Raw genomic sequence first — 15,924 nt, forward strand, 5'->3', positions numbered from 1 at the left:
CCAGCATCCAGCATCGTCCCTGTAGCAGGAGCCCAGGAGGGAGGTAAACGCGTAAAGCATTGCACCCGCAGCACTCTCGGCCAGACGTTTTCACACGAGATGGGTCACGGGCAGCAGGAGATGCTCCTCCTGCTTTAGGACAGCATGAAATTGGCTGCGTAAATGACTTAAAACCTGTATAAAACTCATCTAAAGGTAGCAGCAGGCTTTATGCTAATGATTTTTGCAGAGCCTTGTCAGGATTACAAAAAGAACTGCTTAGTGCTCGTTACCTGTCCTAGCCTCTGTATTAATCGTGTTAAATTAGAGGCCGTGGCCACGGGCGCTGCTGGTGGTGATGGAGACGGAGCATCGCCCTCCCCAAGAGGGCTTGAGGACCGTCCCCACCGAGAGCCGGCAGCGTGGGACACCCCAGTGTCTGGAACCTTGCTGGCAGGTGCCTGCCCCGTGCCCGGGCGGGCGCTGGCACCGAGGCACGGGGAAGGGGGGTGGCATCCGGGGGAGAGGCGGCGCTGGGCAGAGGTCCTGTGCCGGGCTGCCTCCCGCGGGCTTAATTCGGTTCCCACTTCAAGAGAAGGGACTAGTCCGTTTACCTCCCAGCGGTGCCGGCCCGTCCCGTGTCTCCTTCCATGGAAAACTCCAGGGCGCACAGGGGAAGAGCGTCGCCTTTGGGAACGGCGCCCCGGGATGCCTGGCTTTACCGCGCCGTGGGCACCGCACACAGGACCACGCACGTCCCGAGGCAGAACCCCACCGCTGTGCCCCCAAGACCACCTCTCTCCCCACACCACCTGCCAAAGGGCTGTTGGTGCCCGCACGGCCCCGTGCCCCCACCCACGGGCACAGCCCCCAGCCCGCAGGTCCCTCCTGGCAGCGCTGCCCGGTGCTGGGGCGCAGGGAGGCCGGCGATGAGACGCCCTGAGCCGGGGCAGGACTTCAGTAGCGGCTATTTCAGACGTCAGGATGAGCACTAAGGTGCCTCTCCCAATTTCGTTGCCGCTACATCCAGCAAGAAGCTAATCGGCTCATCTGCCATTGCTTATTTTAAAATCCCAATGCATGTGAGAAGGTTATATTTGTTCCAAAGAAATTAAATAAAACCAACACTGTGAGAATTCTTTTTTTTTTTGTGTGTCTAGAATTACAGCAGAGGTGTCTTTGGACAGAATTGCATATTCTCATATGAATTTATTTAACAAGTTTTTAATCTTTAAATATAGATTTAACACATTTTTTTACAGGTACATATACAATATAGTTCATTTAAACTTGCAGTCAGAGAAAATTCTCTACTGTAATTTATAATAACATATACATGAAGAGCCTAGTTGAACAGCATACTTAAGGTAACATACCATGTCGTGTGCAAAGTTTCAAATGTTAAAAATCTTGAACTGTACATTCAGATTTGCAGAACTTCTCAATCTCATAAATTAATAAAAGCTTAGATTTAAAACTATGGAAGACAAAAAAGATTAAAACCATTGAATATGCAACATGTGCTATGTTTGAGACAAATATTTACACAGTTGTACCTCAAAATGTGTACTGATACCACAAGAATTGTTACCACTATAAACAGCCCCGACAATAACTTAAGAGACTCCTACTTTTCCACCTAGCAAGCGCGTTGTGACCCATTTTAAAGTAGACAGAAATAACCTTCAGTGCCTTAAAACCTCTCTGCTATGATTGCCAGTGGCTGAAGAATACCGAGATCTTTCTAGGTCTTGCAGCGTTGCTCTGTTCAGACTCAGCTGGTCGTGTTTTTGAGGGGGTACGGGGGTTACCCGCAATACTGGCCACCCGAAGTGGAGAAATGCCCGCCGCTGCGCAGCGGGGAAGCCCCCGGGCAACCACAGCCATCAAGTAGTTCAACAATTCCTCTGTACAAAAACGGTCACCGAAAAAAACCCAAACCCGGTATGCTCTAACTTAACAACTTGGTACTGTGTCTAAGAATTCATGGTTCACAAATCAACGTCAGATCATAATGGTCCCCCTTTAGTCCACGGTATAAAACGTTTCATTTTGACGGGACAGAGCAAATTCACCACCGCATGCACACTATTAACCCTGTTCTCGACACAGTCAGATGCTCTTCATACACATCTGCTTAAAAGTCAAACCACCTGTACCTACGTTCTACAAAAGAACAAAACTAGACAAAGGAACACAAAATTAAATTACGAGTGTTCAATATCCTTTTTTCTTTCTCTAAAATTCAATAGCTACATTGTTGTTAAAGATGCTGAAAAGTACAGTCTTATCACAAGAACATCCTTAGTGCAAACATGGACATTTAACTTTGATTTATGGCACGTGTTCCAAAAGTACAGACATTTAATGTAAACTTCAACACTTGCTAGATACAGGTTTCAGCCTCGGGACGCTTTGGGACCCTAAGGGATTGGCGACAACCCTGAGTTGCCAGTTTGACCTGATCCAAACCTCACCGAAATCAATGGGACTGACTGCGATGGGCTGGAGTCAGACCCTAAGTGCAAAAAGAGGATCTTTAGCGTTATTGCATCTTCGCATGTGAGTCAGCCAGATGATGCTCTTACAGAACATTACATTCACATAGCTGAAGTAGATATTTAAGAAAACTCCATCCATAAAATCAATAAATCAATTAAGCGTGACATACAGCTTCTTTGCTTGGTTTCTTTTTTTTTTTTTTTGGTTTACCAAAACTCAACTCTTTTATTTGCAACTTCAACAGTTGTCAGCTAGTAAGTAGGTAAAGCCTCCAACCTGTAGAGGAAATTTCAAGCATCTAAACAAAGTGTCAGGAAACTGTAGTGTACTTCTCTGATGAAACGTGATGGATGTCATGGAAAAACAGCAGGAAAAAATAATAAAATACTGTACTTTCCATAGGAGGAAAAAAAAGAAAGAGCAGAGAATGGCTTCCTTTATGACTATGAGAAGCTGCTTAGGACCCCAGTCCCGTTCAGTGCAGATGAAGCTGTGGAGGTCTGTGAATGTGATGAATAGTACAGGACAACTCCAACTATTGTGCTATTTCTCTGTAACACTTAGCTGAAAGCTTCCAAAGAGCATCGAAAATAGGATGCTGCTAGTTCACCCTTAATTCAAGGGGAACTAAACTTTCTCGTGTTACACAGGGCAGCATCTATAAAGTAATGAAGAATGATGTTAATATTAAAGCATCTTATTCCAAGAAATACATTGTTCCCTGTAATCATGTAACATTTGTATGACATAAAAAAATAAGTAAGTGCACTCCCGCGGTTCTCCCTAAAAGCTGAACTCCCACGAGCTTCAGCGAGAGCCTTGTCTAAGGCAGGACCACAGGGTTTGACGCATTTCCATCATCTGTCACTTGATTATCGCAGCGTGGCCAGCGGATATCTTCTCTGGACTCTACTTCGTCAGGCTCGAAACAGTTTTTACAGCATTACAAAACAGCTGTTCTGCGAAGCCGGCTGGCATCGCAGGCTGCACAAGGAAACCCTGCTCTACGGTTCAAAGGCCAAAAAGAAATCAACCTGCATAAACGCAAAAGCCTGCGGCTGCAATCATTAAAGTGCCTGAGTAATAGTGCAAAGAGCTGCGCTGCAGCCGCAAAGCTGCAAGTGGCGTTTCAAACAGAACTTAAGACAAAACTTGGGCGTTTCGGCCAACATGCTTCCGCCAGCCTGCGGGAGCTCATGGGTTCAGCCACGTACGATACTCTCATCGGGCAGATTCCAACCACGTGCCCAGGCAGCCACGTAAAGGGTTGCCTTAAGCCCACCACGGTCGAGAGGACGATCCCCACCGCCCTGGCCAGCAGGAGCAGAGGATGCGCAAGCTCGGTCCTTCGGGCTCTACCAGCGGGTGAAACCTTTACTCAGCTTTTATTGCATGAAGAGCACAAACAGGGGATCACCCTAAGGCTTGGGGGGGATAACGTGGCGAGTGAGGTGTTAAAACAAACTAGGAGAGCGTCTGGCGTGTAGAATGGGAGCCTGCGTCCTCCTTACACCAAGCGGGCGCGGGCGCCTGTCTTGGCGCAGAGCGTCCTTCCACGCCTGCTCTGAATGCTCCTCGCCTTTGGGCTCAAGTCAAATTCTGACCTACAACTTTTCTGCTGTTTAAAAGAACTTGAAAGCTGTAGCAGTATTTCTTTTATATATATAATAAGTAAAGGCATTCATTTCTGCTTCCATTTTTCATTTGATTCCCTTTTTTTATTCAGGCTACTCTATTTCATGCTCTCTCTAAAAGAAATCAGTCTCAGGCAACCTCCATGCAGCGCGTGGAAACGGAGCGCTCGCCGTTCTCTCTGCCCAGCTTTTAAAGGTCAGGGGAAAAAAAAGCTAAAAATGCTTTGGCCCCATTTTGCTCTGATGTGAAAATTCAGGAGCAAACGGCACGTTTCCCTTTGCTTGCGCCTGTTTACCACTGCTGAGAGAAAAGAGGAGCAGGGGCAGAGCTTAACCTCGATGCGAGGAGAGGCTGCGGCGCTGCTGGACGCCAGGACTGTGTCACTGAAGTGGAAACGAGTCGTGCATCTGCTCTGGGTTACAGCATGGACCCCGCTTCTGCCGTCCCTGCTCTCCGCTTGCCACGCGGGGCAGCTGAGGGGCGAGATGCCTTTTCTTCCACTGGCACAGCCGCCGTCAGTGCTGTAAATCACGGCCTTTGGCACGTTTTATCTCCTTTGCCTCCTGCCCCGCTGCAGAAGAGGAGTTGGGATTGTAACGCTGCAGCCCTCACCTTCCCCGAGATGTGCGTCTTGCACAAGGGAAGTGAAGAGATAATCTTGCACCTCCTTGTTAATTCAGGTAAAAGTCACGTCAGCTCACCAGGCAACGCCTGACCGCTTTGGCACGGCATGGGTAAATCTCAGGAGTGGCTATTTTCAGCATATTGCTTTTTCTGGGCAGAGTTCTCTCCAAACCTTTCCCATTTTGAGATCTGCACGTTACCACCTGCGATACAAAGCTATTCCTATGGCACATACATAAAAAAATCCACCATGGACTTGCACAGGAGGCAGAATAAACCTATTCAGAAGCAAGCAGCAAGAACTAATCTCAGAAATTATAGCTAGAGGCACACCAGAAGGAAAGCTGGTTTTCAAAATGACCTCGAAGCCAGCCATCTTCCTCCCCAAAAGCCTCCTGGCTTATACCCAGGCCAAGATTTACCAAAAGTTTAATAAAGTTTCCCACACACACCCCTTTGCAAAAGATTTGGACCAAAACACTTGCTTTTTGAAGAGTTACATGGCATTGCCAATGGTAACCTCTAATCTGTAAGGAAAACTACCCATGCAACCATGTGAGGAAAGGAAGAAAAACGATCTGTGGATTTGTGCGGGTGTTGCAAGCGCAGCTTTGCACACAGGCTGTCCCTCGGCAGGCCGGGTGCAGGAGGACGGTGGATTTACTAAGCTGGCAATGGTAAGGGAGTGGGGCATCGACCAAATACACGTCTGATAACTTCAAATGGGCAGCAAAAAGTTCCCTGCAAGTTCGTTATGATTTGTACTGGCTCAACACTGGAATAATTGGCAGGAGGGGAGCGGAACAGCTTGTAAGCGTGCAGGCATCAGCCATCCCGTGGTGGGAGGTTTTTGTCAGGGCCACAGAACAAATCTACGAAAATATGTTAAGGTACGGGAACCATTTCACCTACTCAGCTAAAGGCTTTGCACTGAAAAAAGCCCAAATCCCAGATTTGTATGATTTCTGTTTACGAAATGCTGTGATTGGAGATATATTTCTATTTATTGAGGGGACCTGGAGCCGAGCAGTAACAGAGGCACCACCCGCTGCGAAGGGCCAGGGCTGCCTCTCCCCCAGCTCTGAAGCCACTCCAGCATGCTCTGAGCTCTCGGGGATCCCACACCCCAATCAAGTTTACCCTGCTTACATGCAAAACAGCGTTTCAGCACAAGCGTCTAATAACATGGGGGGATTACGGTGCTCCCTCCTGCCCCTACTTTGCCCTACAAGCTTGGCTGCCTAATTCTCCCTCTGCTGTACTGGAGCAAGAGCTCCATCTTCTGAAGAAGCAGAAAAGAGCCCAGTCCAGACCGCGTCCCTGAGCGGTCAGTAGTACAAAGTCACCTGCAGTATAAAATGACCAGTCCAGAGGAAAGGGAATTGCTAAATGCAACGGTACTGTTTCACAACCAGTTTGCAGAGTGAAAGTACATTATGGCTATGAGGACACGTCACTGAAAAGCTCGAGGAATAGCTCCTGGAAGTAGAAAGAAAACATCCTACATCATCCTACAATATTGCCTGGAGTGCATGTAAAATTAGAATCATGCCTAGAGACTGCACACACGGCCAGCAATAGCGAGAGAGGACAGAGTTAACCTTCACAGGGAAAGCAGAGCCTCGGTGCTGCACCTAGACCCTGGCAAAGCATCTGGGCAGTGGTGTGAGACTGGCAGGAGGAGCCTTCCGTGGTTTCGCCTTGCGAAATTCTCCTCAGTTTGTACTCAGCCACTTTGTAAACCAGCCTGGAGCTGCACGTCTCCAGGCTTTGAGGGATGTGACCACTGACAAAGCAAACCAGCATTTGAAGTTTGCTGGCGCCCTATTTTCAAGGTGCATTTATGGCTGGAGAAGCCTCCTGCACAGGCTTGTGGTCCAGGACCCGGCAAGATGCAATAACCACTTTGCTGGGAAGACAGCACAGAATCACAGAATCACTAGGTTGGAAAGGACCTTCAAGATCATCAAGTCCAACCATTAATCCAGCGCCACCATGTTCCCTAAACCATGTCCTGAAGCGCCACATCCACACGTTCTTTGAACACTTCCAGAGATGGTGACTCCACCACCTCCCTGGGCAGCCTGTTCCAATGCTTGACCACTCTCTCGGTGAAGAAATTTTTCCTAATATCCAATCTAAACCTCCCCTGGCACAACTTGAGGCCATTTCCTCTTGTCCTATCGCTGGTTACTTGGGAGAAGAGGCCAACACCCACCTCGCCACAAGCCCCTTTCAGGTAGTTGTAGAGAGCGATAAGGTCTCCCCTCAGCCTCCTCTTCTCCAGACTGAACAACCCCAGCTCCCTCAGCCGCTCCTCATAAGACTTGTGCTCCAGACCCCTCACCAGCTTCGTTGCCCTTCTCTGGACACACTCCAGCACCTCAACATCCTTCTTGTAGCGAGGGGCCCAACACTGAACACAGGATTCGAGGTGCGAATGGTGCGAATTCAAGCACATGGCGTTGCACAGTGGGAGCAGGCCTCTCAGCTGTGCTGCTAGCCCACTATGAGCTACCCCTTAGGTAAAGTCAGAAAACCTCCAACCTGTGAAATTTGACTGTCCTGCAACAAAGGGGGAAAAAAATATCTTCCTGTATAGGAAGGATTTCACTGAAATATACTGGAAAACCATCAAGAGCTGACCGGAATTTTAAGCCTTTCAGAAGGCTTCCTTCATATTCATGAAAACAATAAATTTTGACAAAAAGGAAGTATTTAAAAAGAAATCTACCTGCAAAATTTGTTTCATATGGCCATAACTGGTGGATTCTTTTTCTTTTTTTTTTTTTTTTTCCCCAAAATGGACTAAATCTATGTGGGTTTCCTGAGCTGCTCCCATCACAAACCCTGGTCTCCCATTTCTAGTGGACAGCATGGTGATGAGGCAACACATGGGGTGGTGATGCTGCATACATGGCAAGGGCGACAGGCTGCTCTTAAGGCATTTTCTTGTGTCATCTGTTATGCTTCCCTATCCATTTCTATGTACATTTACACCTAGAAAATGAGAAATACGATTTTTGAGACTAGAAGCTTTCTGCCAAAACCTGGTAACCTGTTCATAAACTTTATTCTAACGATGGATTAACAAGCAGGCAGCAATGAGGGCAAGAGGGAGGCTGCAGAAATGAAGTATTGCCTCGAGAGTGCTGGGGGTCAGGCCACGACGTCTTTTGCAGCAGGAGGAGATGGTGCCGAGGCACCTCCTATTCACACGGGGTTTGAGCTACAGCAGCGAGTAGGCAAAACAGTCACAGGAATCCCTGATCAGACTCCGTCTCTTCTCCCTCATCTTCTACCCAGTGCTCTTGCAAAGAAATCTACGTTTCTAAATGCTTGGTTTTAATTTACTAGTGCCTAAAGTCACAGAAATGTCTTAAGGCGTTAACAAATAAAAAAAAAAAAGCTCACTTTACTACTTTTGCAGGCTTTTTGGAGTAGCTGCTTTCTTTTTTTCCCTGCAGAGGCATAGGCAGCCAGATTTAGTACGTCAAGTGTAATGCAAATGGCTTAAAAGACCTGACTGGAGTTACAAGATATTTCTGCTAGACGTGCTATATGATACCTGCGACTTTGGCATTCCGGAATCTGCAGTCACCGACTACTATCTGCAGACTGTGGACAGGAACCCAGCCTTCTTTTCTTCTGTTTAGGTTTTTCACCAACCTTTGAACGACAACAGCATTAGTAAAAGAAACCAATCAACCCATGAGCAGTTTGATATGGGCACACTCTACACAACTGCTGGTGCAACCAACCATTTGTTCAAACCAAGGAAGCATTTTAACAGGAACTGGGCATGCGTTTAAAGTGTTCTTCCTCCCTAAATTTAGGAACCTAATTTAAAAACCCAAATTGGGAGCACAGTTGCCTTAGGTCCCTCTCTAGTCAATGGAGAGGAACAGGACTGTCCAGAGCACAAGTTATCCTGCCTGAGACCTCCAGAGACGCCAGTTTTCCTCCACTGACTACCGATGGAGCCAAGGGCAATTACTTTCCTCACTTCTGTGCTATTGAGCTAGACTGGTAGGATGAATTTAGTCAGGGTACCATAAGTAAACTCAAGACAAGATTTAGGCAGCTGGAAATACTCATGCTTATAAATGACATCCCTCTGTCTCACTCATGCAGTGAAATCTATGCTCACAAAAAAGTTTGATGTGAGAAATCTTTGCCTGGCACTGGCCGAAACCACCATGAAAGGTGGCGAGCATTCAGCAAAAACAAAATGCTTTACATCTTGCTTTTGCTAACAACAAACTGAATTTTGCAAAATGCAGTTGGACTAGATGATCATTGTAGGTCCCTTCCAACTGAAATATTCTATTCCATTCCATTCCATATTTCCCTTGAAGTGCAAGGGCTGTAGATGTCAGCCAGGAATCCTCCACGGGGCATTTGTGGCTGTGCATTTATAGGCTAGTGCCTGCACAAATCTGATCCAGGTTCCTGCTAATATCACCCTTCCCATATCCCGAACAAGGCATTAGCGCGCTGCTCCCTCTCCTACAGAGACCCCACGCTGGCTGATGAGAGCTAGTCAAAATCAACCTGGAAAGACAGCCAGAAATCTCAGCCAAATTGCTGCAAAAATCAGAAGAGGGCACACTGCCCTCCGAGACAAGGAGACTAATAGTTCAGCAGGCAGGAGGCTGGGTATGGCCATTTCCCAGGCCATGCTCCCAGCCGTAAGGAGACAACCAGCTGTGAAGTGTCACCTGGCGAGCCACAGCTTTAAATACAACAGAAAGATGGTCTGCAGCCATCAACCAGTCAACATTCATACAGCTGTTTGAGGGAGGAAAATGTCTTGCAATTACTCAATATTGCTATTAATAAGCCCAGAGGAACAAAGCCAACAGCTGAGCTGGGGTGGGCAAAGAGCTCTCACCTGAAGCATCATCTCAAGGGGGAAGAATACGGCAAGAGGAGGTTGTGGAGATGTTGGTAAAACACAACTTGCCCAGACACCCAAGGCAAGGGAAGTCCTGACATGTTTTCCCAGGCCAAGCCAGTGCGTATGGCCTCTAGTCTTTGCAAGGCAATGAATCCTCCAGCTTTCTGGAATAGTCTAAAACTTAATCAGAAGCTGCAACGTGTGTATCACCAGGTGCGCGAGGTTGCACGGGCCTTGCAGGCTCTGAGAGGTAAGGCGAAATAACCCTCAAATACCTACCACTGTCCCTCACCATCTTCATGTAAAAGCTGAATTTCATCCCCATTTTTCACCAGCAGGTCCTCTGATCCTCTCCTCTTGCAGTCTGCAAGGGCTTTATATTTTCCTGGAGACTGTGGTAGTGAGAAAAAAAATTATCTTATTTAGCTACATTTCATATCACACAGCTGTTATTTCTGACAGCCGCAGGGAAGGTCACAGAGCCCCATGAGCTACCTTAAAATGATTTCAAGAAACTGTGGCTGCAGACATCTCATTCCCCAAAACTGAGACATGAAAAATCCGCGAGACATGGACAAGATACATCCATTACCCAGTGAAGCAAAACAAAGCGAGACGACCAAAACCGGCAGCACCGCGAGCGCTGGGACTATCGCATCTCTGTACTGACCAGCTGGTTCCCGTCCTCCTCCTCGGTGTCCGAGCAGTTGGAGAGGTATTGGTTCCCCGACCACTCCTCCAGCCCCTCACAGATCTCCAGGGACTGTGACATTCCTGGCCAGCCTGCAAGACAGCGTGCAGCTCAGGGTGGGGGTACCCCAGCACCCGCAAAGCGCTCCCCAAAGGAAGGGGAAGGGTCCATACTTCTGTGGGGCTTGTTCTGGGGGGACAGGAGCCCACTGTCCAGCATCACCGGGCTAGTGCGCTCCGAGTCGTTCTCTTCTGAGCTTATGGAAGCTCTCTGCTGCTTTCTGAATGATTAAAAAAAAAAAAATCAATCTTAGTTTTATTTTATGAATGAACACAAACTCCACGAGGTTTTGTAAAACAGGCTCCGAAATAGTAACGGTGGTACTTAGTGTATGTTTCTATAAAGGGTAAGGACTTCGGTGCCTGGTTTTCATTTTTTGGGAGGGGAAATAAAGTTGCCGCAGTGTCTCTTCCCCTGAATTTTGGCACCGTCTTTACCTACGTCTCGGTTTGCAGAGGAGCTGTGGCTCAGGCTGTGCCGCCAGGCGGGAGCCCGCGGGTGCCCCTACAGACCCCGACCGCTGCCACCAAAGGACGAACGGCAGCACACCCCTCCGCCCCCCGCCCCGGGCTCCCAACGTGGGCGGGGGCAACAGCACAGAGCCAGGACACGGCCGGAAGGCGCTGGGTGCCCAGCGACGGGGGGTACCGGGGAGAGCCCCCGCTCCGGCGCCTGCGACTCACCCATCGCTCGGCTGGGAGCAGAGCGGGAGCTGGTCCGTGCACGAGCCGGGCTGCTGCTTCTCCACTGCGGGGAGGTCAAACACCAGCTTAAAATCCACTTTTTTGTAAGTAACAGTCACACTTGCAGCGTTATTTTAAAAGTTAGACCTTTTGTACAAGCCTAATGATTTCTGTTCAGAGAAAAACAGACCTGGGGACTCTTGCAAAGCACAGACTTAGTTATGATTAAGATGGTACGTTAGCACAAATCCAATAGCGAGCATGTCACTGAAGACTATAATATGCTTAAAATTAGGCATCTGGTATGTATCTTGTTGAATTAAGCCTATGATAACAAATGTGAAATAAACCCCAAGAGAAGGATGAAAAATAAAAATGTACTCCTGTAATTCATTTTCATAAGCACCTGGCCTTTACTGCTCCAAGTTATGTTATTTCCCTGTAATGTAAGACCTCACTGCAGTATTTTGCTACTAGGCTTCTTCTGAAAATCAATTCTCTGGTGAGAATTAGTGGATTTGAAGATTAACTATGTGAAAATCGGAAAGGTTTGCTGCAGAGTGAATGCCACAGAGAAACTGGTCAAATGTACCTTTTATAAGCTCCTGCTGCTTGAACAAAATTTTTCTTATTTCATTCAACCATGCCATCTTCAGATCTACTGTTTGGGCCTGGAAGAAAAGAAAATTGTCTGAGTTATAACGTATGAGTAAAATCTTACTTTTCTACGCTGTAATTATCTGAAATTCCCTTTTATCCAAAGCCACCACTAAATTTTAAATATTCTTGATCTTTTAAAATGGACGATCGCCACTACATCCAGGCAAAACACAGTGGAAATTGCGGAGCCATCACAACAACACAAGGAGTGCAGGCAAAAGCTCGTTGCGCGTGTGCATGCATCTTAGCTCTTCTACAAAACACCTAAAGGGCCAAATCTGCCTTTTGAATATATGTATACTTGGCTACAGGCATCTGCTTTATGCATTTAAGTTGGCGACTGTGGTGTAACATGGAGAAAAAAAAGAGCTAGGCAGAAGACTAATTAAAAAAAAAAAAAAAAAATCAATCAACAGTATTTTCACAACGGGTTTTCCTGTGAACACCCCATTACACGAACATTTCACCGTCAGAAATTTCTATTCAAAATGCTACAAAAGGGAAAAAAAAAAAGCCAACAAACAAGAAGAAATCAGGCCAGCTGGGATACTATTTTGTAGATGAGTCAGAAGACTACGGGAAATAGCACCACGGAGCCTAAGCCTTTGCTCTGGGAGCAGTTCTGACATCTAATTGTAGAGGAGCACACGAGGCCCTTTTCCCAGCTCAATTCACATAAGCTATTAAGCACAGTAAAACCACTGGTCTGTTTGAGATTTCATCTGGAGTAAAAGGCTCCGGACTAGACACCAAAGACCAGCCACTGGGACAGCTCTGTGAACGCCGACACAAGCAAGGAGGAAGAAGAAACGCAAGTTAATTGTCTGATAATCCCATAAAGATCAATGGGAGACATTCCCTTAACACTGTTATGAGGCTGTAGAAATACCCAGATTTTTGAAGCTACAAACCTGCACGACATAGACCTCTTCTCGCCCACTATACCAGATTTCAAATTTCCGATGATCTCCCTTCACATTCTCAGTTATTCCAACTGCATTCATCTGCAAACCCAAAAGAACCAAAAAATTAAACACACTACAGATCTTTCCCTCTTCCCTATGAATCCAGGCATTTTGCAGCATGTTAAACAAACCTGTTTTCACCCAATTTCACACATTTCACCAACTTTCATTTCAGTAGCAAATGAAAGTCATTACCTGGCTTATCCCCCCTGACTTTCCACCAGCTTGCTGTATTTGTAAAAGCCTTCTGAAAGCAATCAACAGACCCTTAGGGGACTTTTCATCTGGGAATCAGTGGAACTCACTGAAAAGCCATCTCATACCTCTTTCAGTATGAAACTTCTCAGATGAGGCTGATGAAGCTTTATAAACGTGTGGCGCGTTATTTTTCTACATACATTATTTCTGCCATATTACTCTTTATTTACTCACTGAATTCTGTGTTTCGTTCTTTCACCGAGCCTTAAACCCCATTTGCAAAGACTTTAACTCCTTTAGGAATTTAAGTTCAACGTCTTTTGGTCCCTGCCCATTCCTGTAGTCGAGACATCATTCCAAGGCTTCCAAAAGAAGGGTTAATTTTATACAGGCTGAGCTGTCGTAAATTTGGCTTTCAAGAAGGACGCAGACTCCAAGCTAGACGTGGCTGAATGCTGCTGTACGTAGGTACCCATTATCACAGACCACTTTTGGTAAGTTGAATGGAAATGCGAAAGGCGGAAATAATTCAGGATTTGCACAACGTGACCCACCTGAATCGGAAGCTCAAACTATGATTAGAGACCAAAAAACTCTTCTGCAACAGGAGAGCTCAGACCTACTTGCTGAACATGCCATGAAGCTGAAAAATGCTTTGATACCCGATATTGCATAAACCATCCTCTCACTTAAAGCACAGCTTGCTAGCAATTCATCGCCGACTAATTGACGGTCAAACACCGCTGAAGTAGCCCGCTTACACATTTTGAAATAGGTCTAATAATAATGGTGTCATCCATCATGAATGATTCACAGAGACTATATTGGATAAATCCAGTATAAATACAAATAAGGCCTTAGAAGGAACATCTGTTTAACATCGCTGTTCCTCTCTGTCAATATGTGCATCCTCGGAGCTTTTGGTCTGAAAGACTGCGAGGATTTACAGATTAGGTCACCTGGGCAAACTTTCTGTCCCCAGTCACTTTTTCAAACGTTGGCACCTGCTTCCTGCGACTACGAAGAGCCTCGGGAAATCGGAAGCAAGTTGCTAATTGGCTTTCCTCATTTCTTCGCTGGCATAAACAGCAGAGCTCTCCTGAACTTGTGAGGAAGCGTTTGCCTCCAGACGGGAAGGGCCCGTCACCGAACAGCGGTGGGTATTTCCCAGCCGCTCTTTGCCTCGAGTCCCTCTCAACCCGGTCCTGCACAGGCACCTTCGACAAGAGCCGAGAGATCTGCGCCGAAGAATAGGGCTGAGATTGCAAGAAGGAGACTAAAGCCAGCGACCAGTTGCACATCCGCAGTTTTACACGCATCTACTGGGATTTAAAAAATGCATCGGTTAAAATCTGCAGCACAGTCCTGAACATTTTGAAAAATTTTATCCTGCGCAATGCTGCTTTCGAAAGCTGGCTCAGGCTCCGTTCTGATTTTATGACAATTTAAAAAGCTTGAAAGTTTAAAAAAAAAAAATTATGAAAGATGTTGAAAGGGCAGCCCAGAGAGCACCTCATCCAGGCGCTGCAATTTCCATCCCGTGCCTCTCCTTTGGCATGGCAATTTATACGGAAGCTTCTAGAAAACTGCCTGGGCATCAAGACATTAGAAATCTCAGATAATCTACTAGGAGAATGCAAAGGAAAATGCCAGGAATAGATATATTTAAGGTCTGTTCGTTCGTATTAGTGGATTTTGACATTCTCTTTCCTCCCCCTGAGCAGGATTTACTGTCCCTCAGCTGCTGGCTCACCGCAATGCAGGGCGAGGTGGGTCAGGGATGGTCTTCGTCTGCACCGCCTTCCACGGCGGTACCAGGCAGACTGGTTTACTTGGCATTGCAGTGAGTTACCAGTCTGTATCCTCTAAGCTACTGAATCTCAGCTGAAGAGGTATTTACCACTGGGTATTTTACACAGTATGTAAAATATTATCCTGAGGGGTTCTTTGTTTGTTTTACAGACATCCAGTTACACAGCTTCTACCCAACAGCATGCTTTAAGTCTGAATCCCCGGAAAACATTCTTGCAGAGAAACATAATTTCCTGATACTATCATGAATCAAACAAATGTCAAGCTCCAGAAACACGATTTCGCCCTCAGGACGGGAATTCGGAAAATGGATGTGTGCAGATGTAATCCTGCAGCATCCGTGGATTTCTAACCCCAACCTCTCCGCACGGCAAAGCGAACAACCGGAAAATGGGCCCTCCCAAGACAAAGATAAACCCTGGCCCCATTGCCTGGACTCCTGAACATGGTTTTCTCGTGTTTTTCTCCTAGGTAGGTTTACTCCTCCTAGGTTTTCTCCTCCGAGCAGGCTTTTCCCATGCTACCTCTTCAGTTCTTTCAAAAGCACGTATGGTAAAACAAGTAACACGGGGAAAACAAGCTCTCCGGAAAGAAAACGATGCTGCTTGGGAAAAACATTTAAGTACCGAAACATATGGCCTGGGATTTGGTTTTAATACACAATTTGTAACATGCACTAGAGCTGAACAGACATCTACTATGACATGGCTTTCCCACTACTTGTGGTATCTCCCTCCCCAGGCCTCACGGAGATCAGGGACCTGCAGCACCTGAAGGCTCTGCCTGCAAGTGCCCATTTTTTTCCATTCTAAGATACAACATGTTGGGTTTTTATTTATGAAGAAAAACAAGGCAGAGTACTGAGACAAAATGGTGATGTTAGAAGTGCTCATCACATGCAGTACGCCAGAAGGTCTCTTTCAGAGGAGCAGTTTGGGATTTTTATTGATAAGTTAGCATATATAGGCTTGGGACAGTTGCTTATGTCCCTGATAGTTTGCCATAGGCTACTCTCTTCATTGATAATTGTACTTTCAGCTGCAGTTAGAGCCTGCCAAAGGAGAAAGGCAATCAGAGAGGAAGAAGAGTTATCTCTGCATCCTCCTGGCTGGGAAACAGGAGCAGCCATGCAGACCCCAGCCCAAGGGACCTCCCTGGGGACCAGGGCCGTGAGGAGGCCCCTTGCTCTCCCAGGTGGGCTGGGAAAGCTGTGAA

At 46.7% G+C, this 15,924-nt stretch overlaps 1 protein-coding gene across 1 annotated transcript in view; it reads right to left on the minus strand.

The window, feature by feature from the left end:
- Positions 1 to 3,098: 3,098 nt before the first annotated feature.
- The window catches only part of MCF2 (MCF.2 cell line derived transforming sequence), a gene marked incomplete at its 3' end in the record, with an annotated part of 60,109 nt that continues 47,283 nt past the window's right edge, over positions 3,099 to 15,924 (minus strand). The window contains exons 23-30 of the mRNA XM_082004053.1: positions 12,646 to 12,738; positions 11,667 to 11,745; positions 11,075 to 11,138; positions 10,505 to 10,611; positions 10,311 to 10,423; positions 9,920 to 10,032; positions 8,309 to 8,409; positions 3,099 to 3,139 (exon numbers count right to left, since the gene is read on the minus strand). Of these exons, the coding sequence (XP_081860179.1) occupies positions 3,099 to 3,139; positions 8,309 to 8,409; positions 9,920 to 10,032; positions 10,311 to 10,423; positions 10,505 to 10,611; positions 11,075 to 11,138; positions 11,667 to 11,745; positions 12,646 to 12,738 (711 nt within the window). The remainder of the gene's footprint in view (positions 3,140 to 8,308; positions 8,410 to 9,919; positions 10,033 to 10,310; positions 10,424 to 10,504; positions 10,612 to 11,074; positions 11,139 to 11,666; positions 11,746 to 12,645; positions 12,739 to 15,924) is intronic.

This window comes from Phaethon aethereus, assembly GCF_964289735.1.
Source record: "Phaethon aethereus genome assembly, chromosome: 10".
Lineage (NCBI taxonomy): Eukaryota > Metazoa > Chordata > Aves > Phaethontiformes > Phaethontidae > Phaethon > Phaethon aethereus.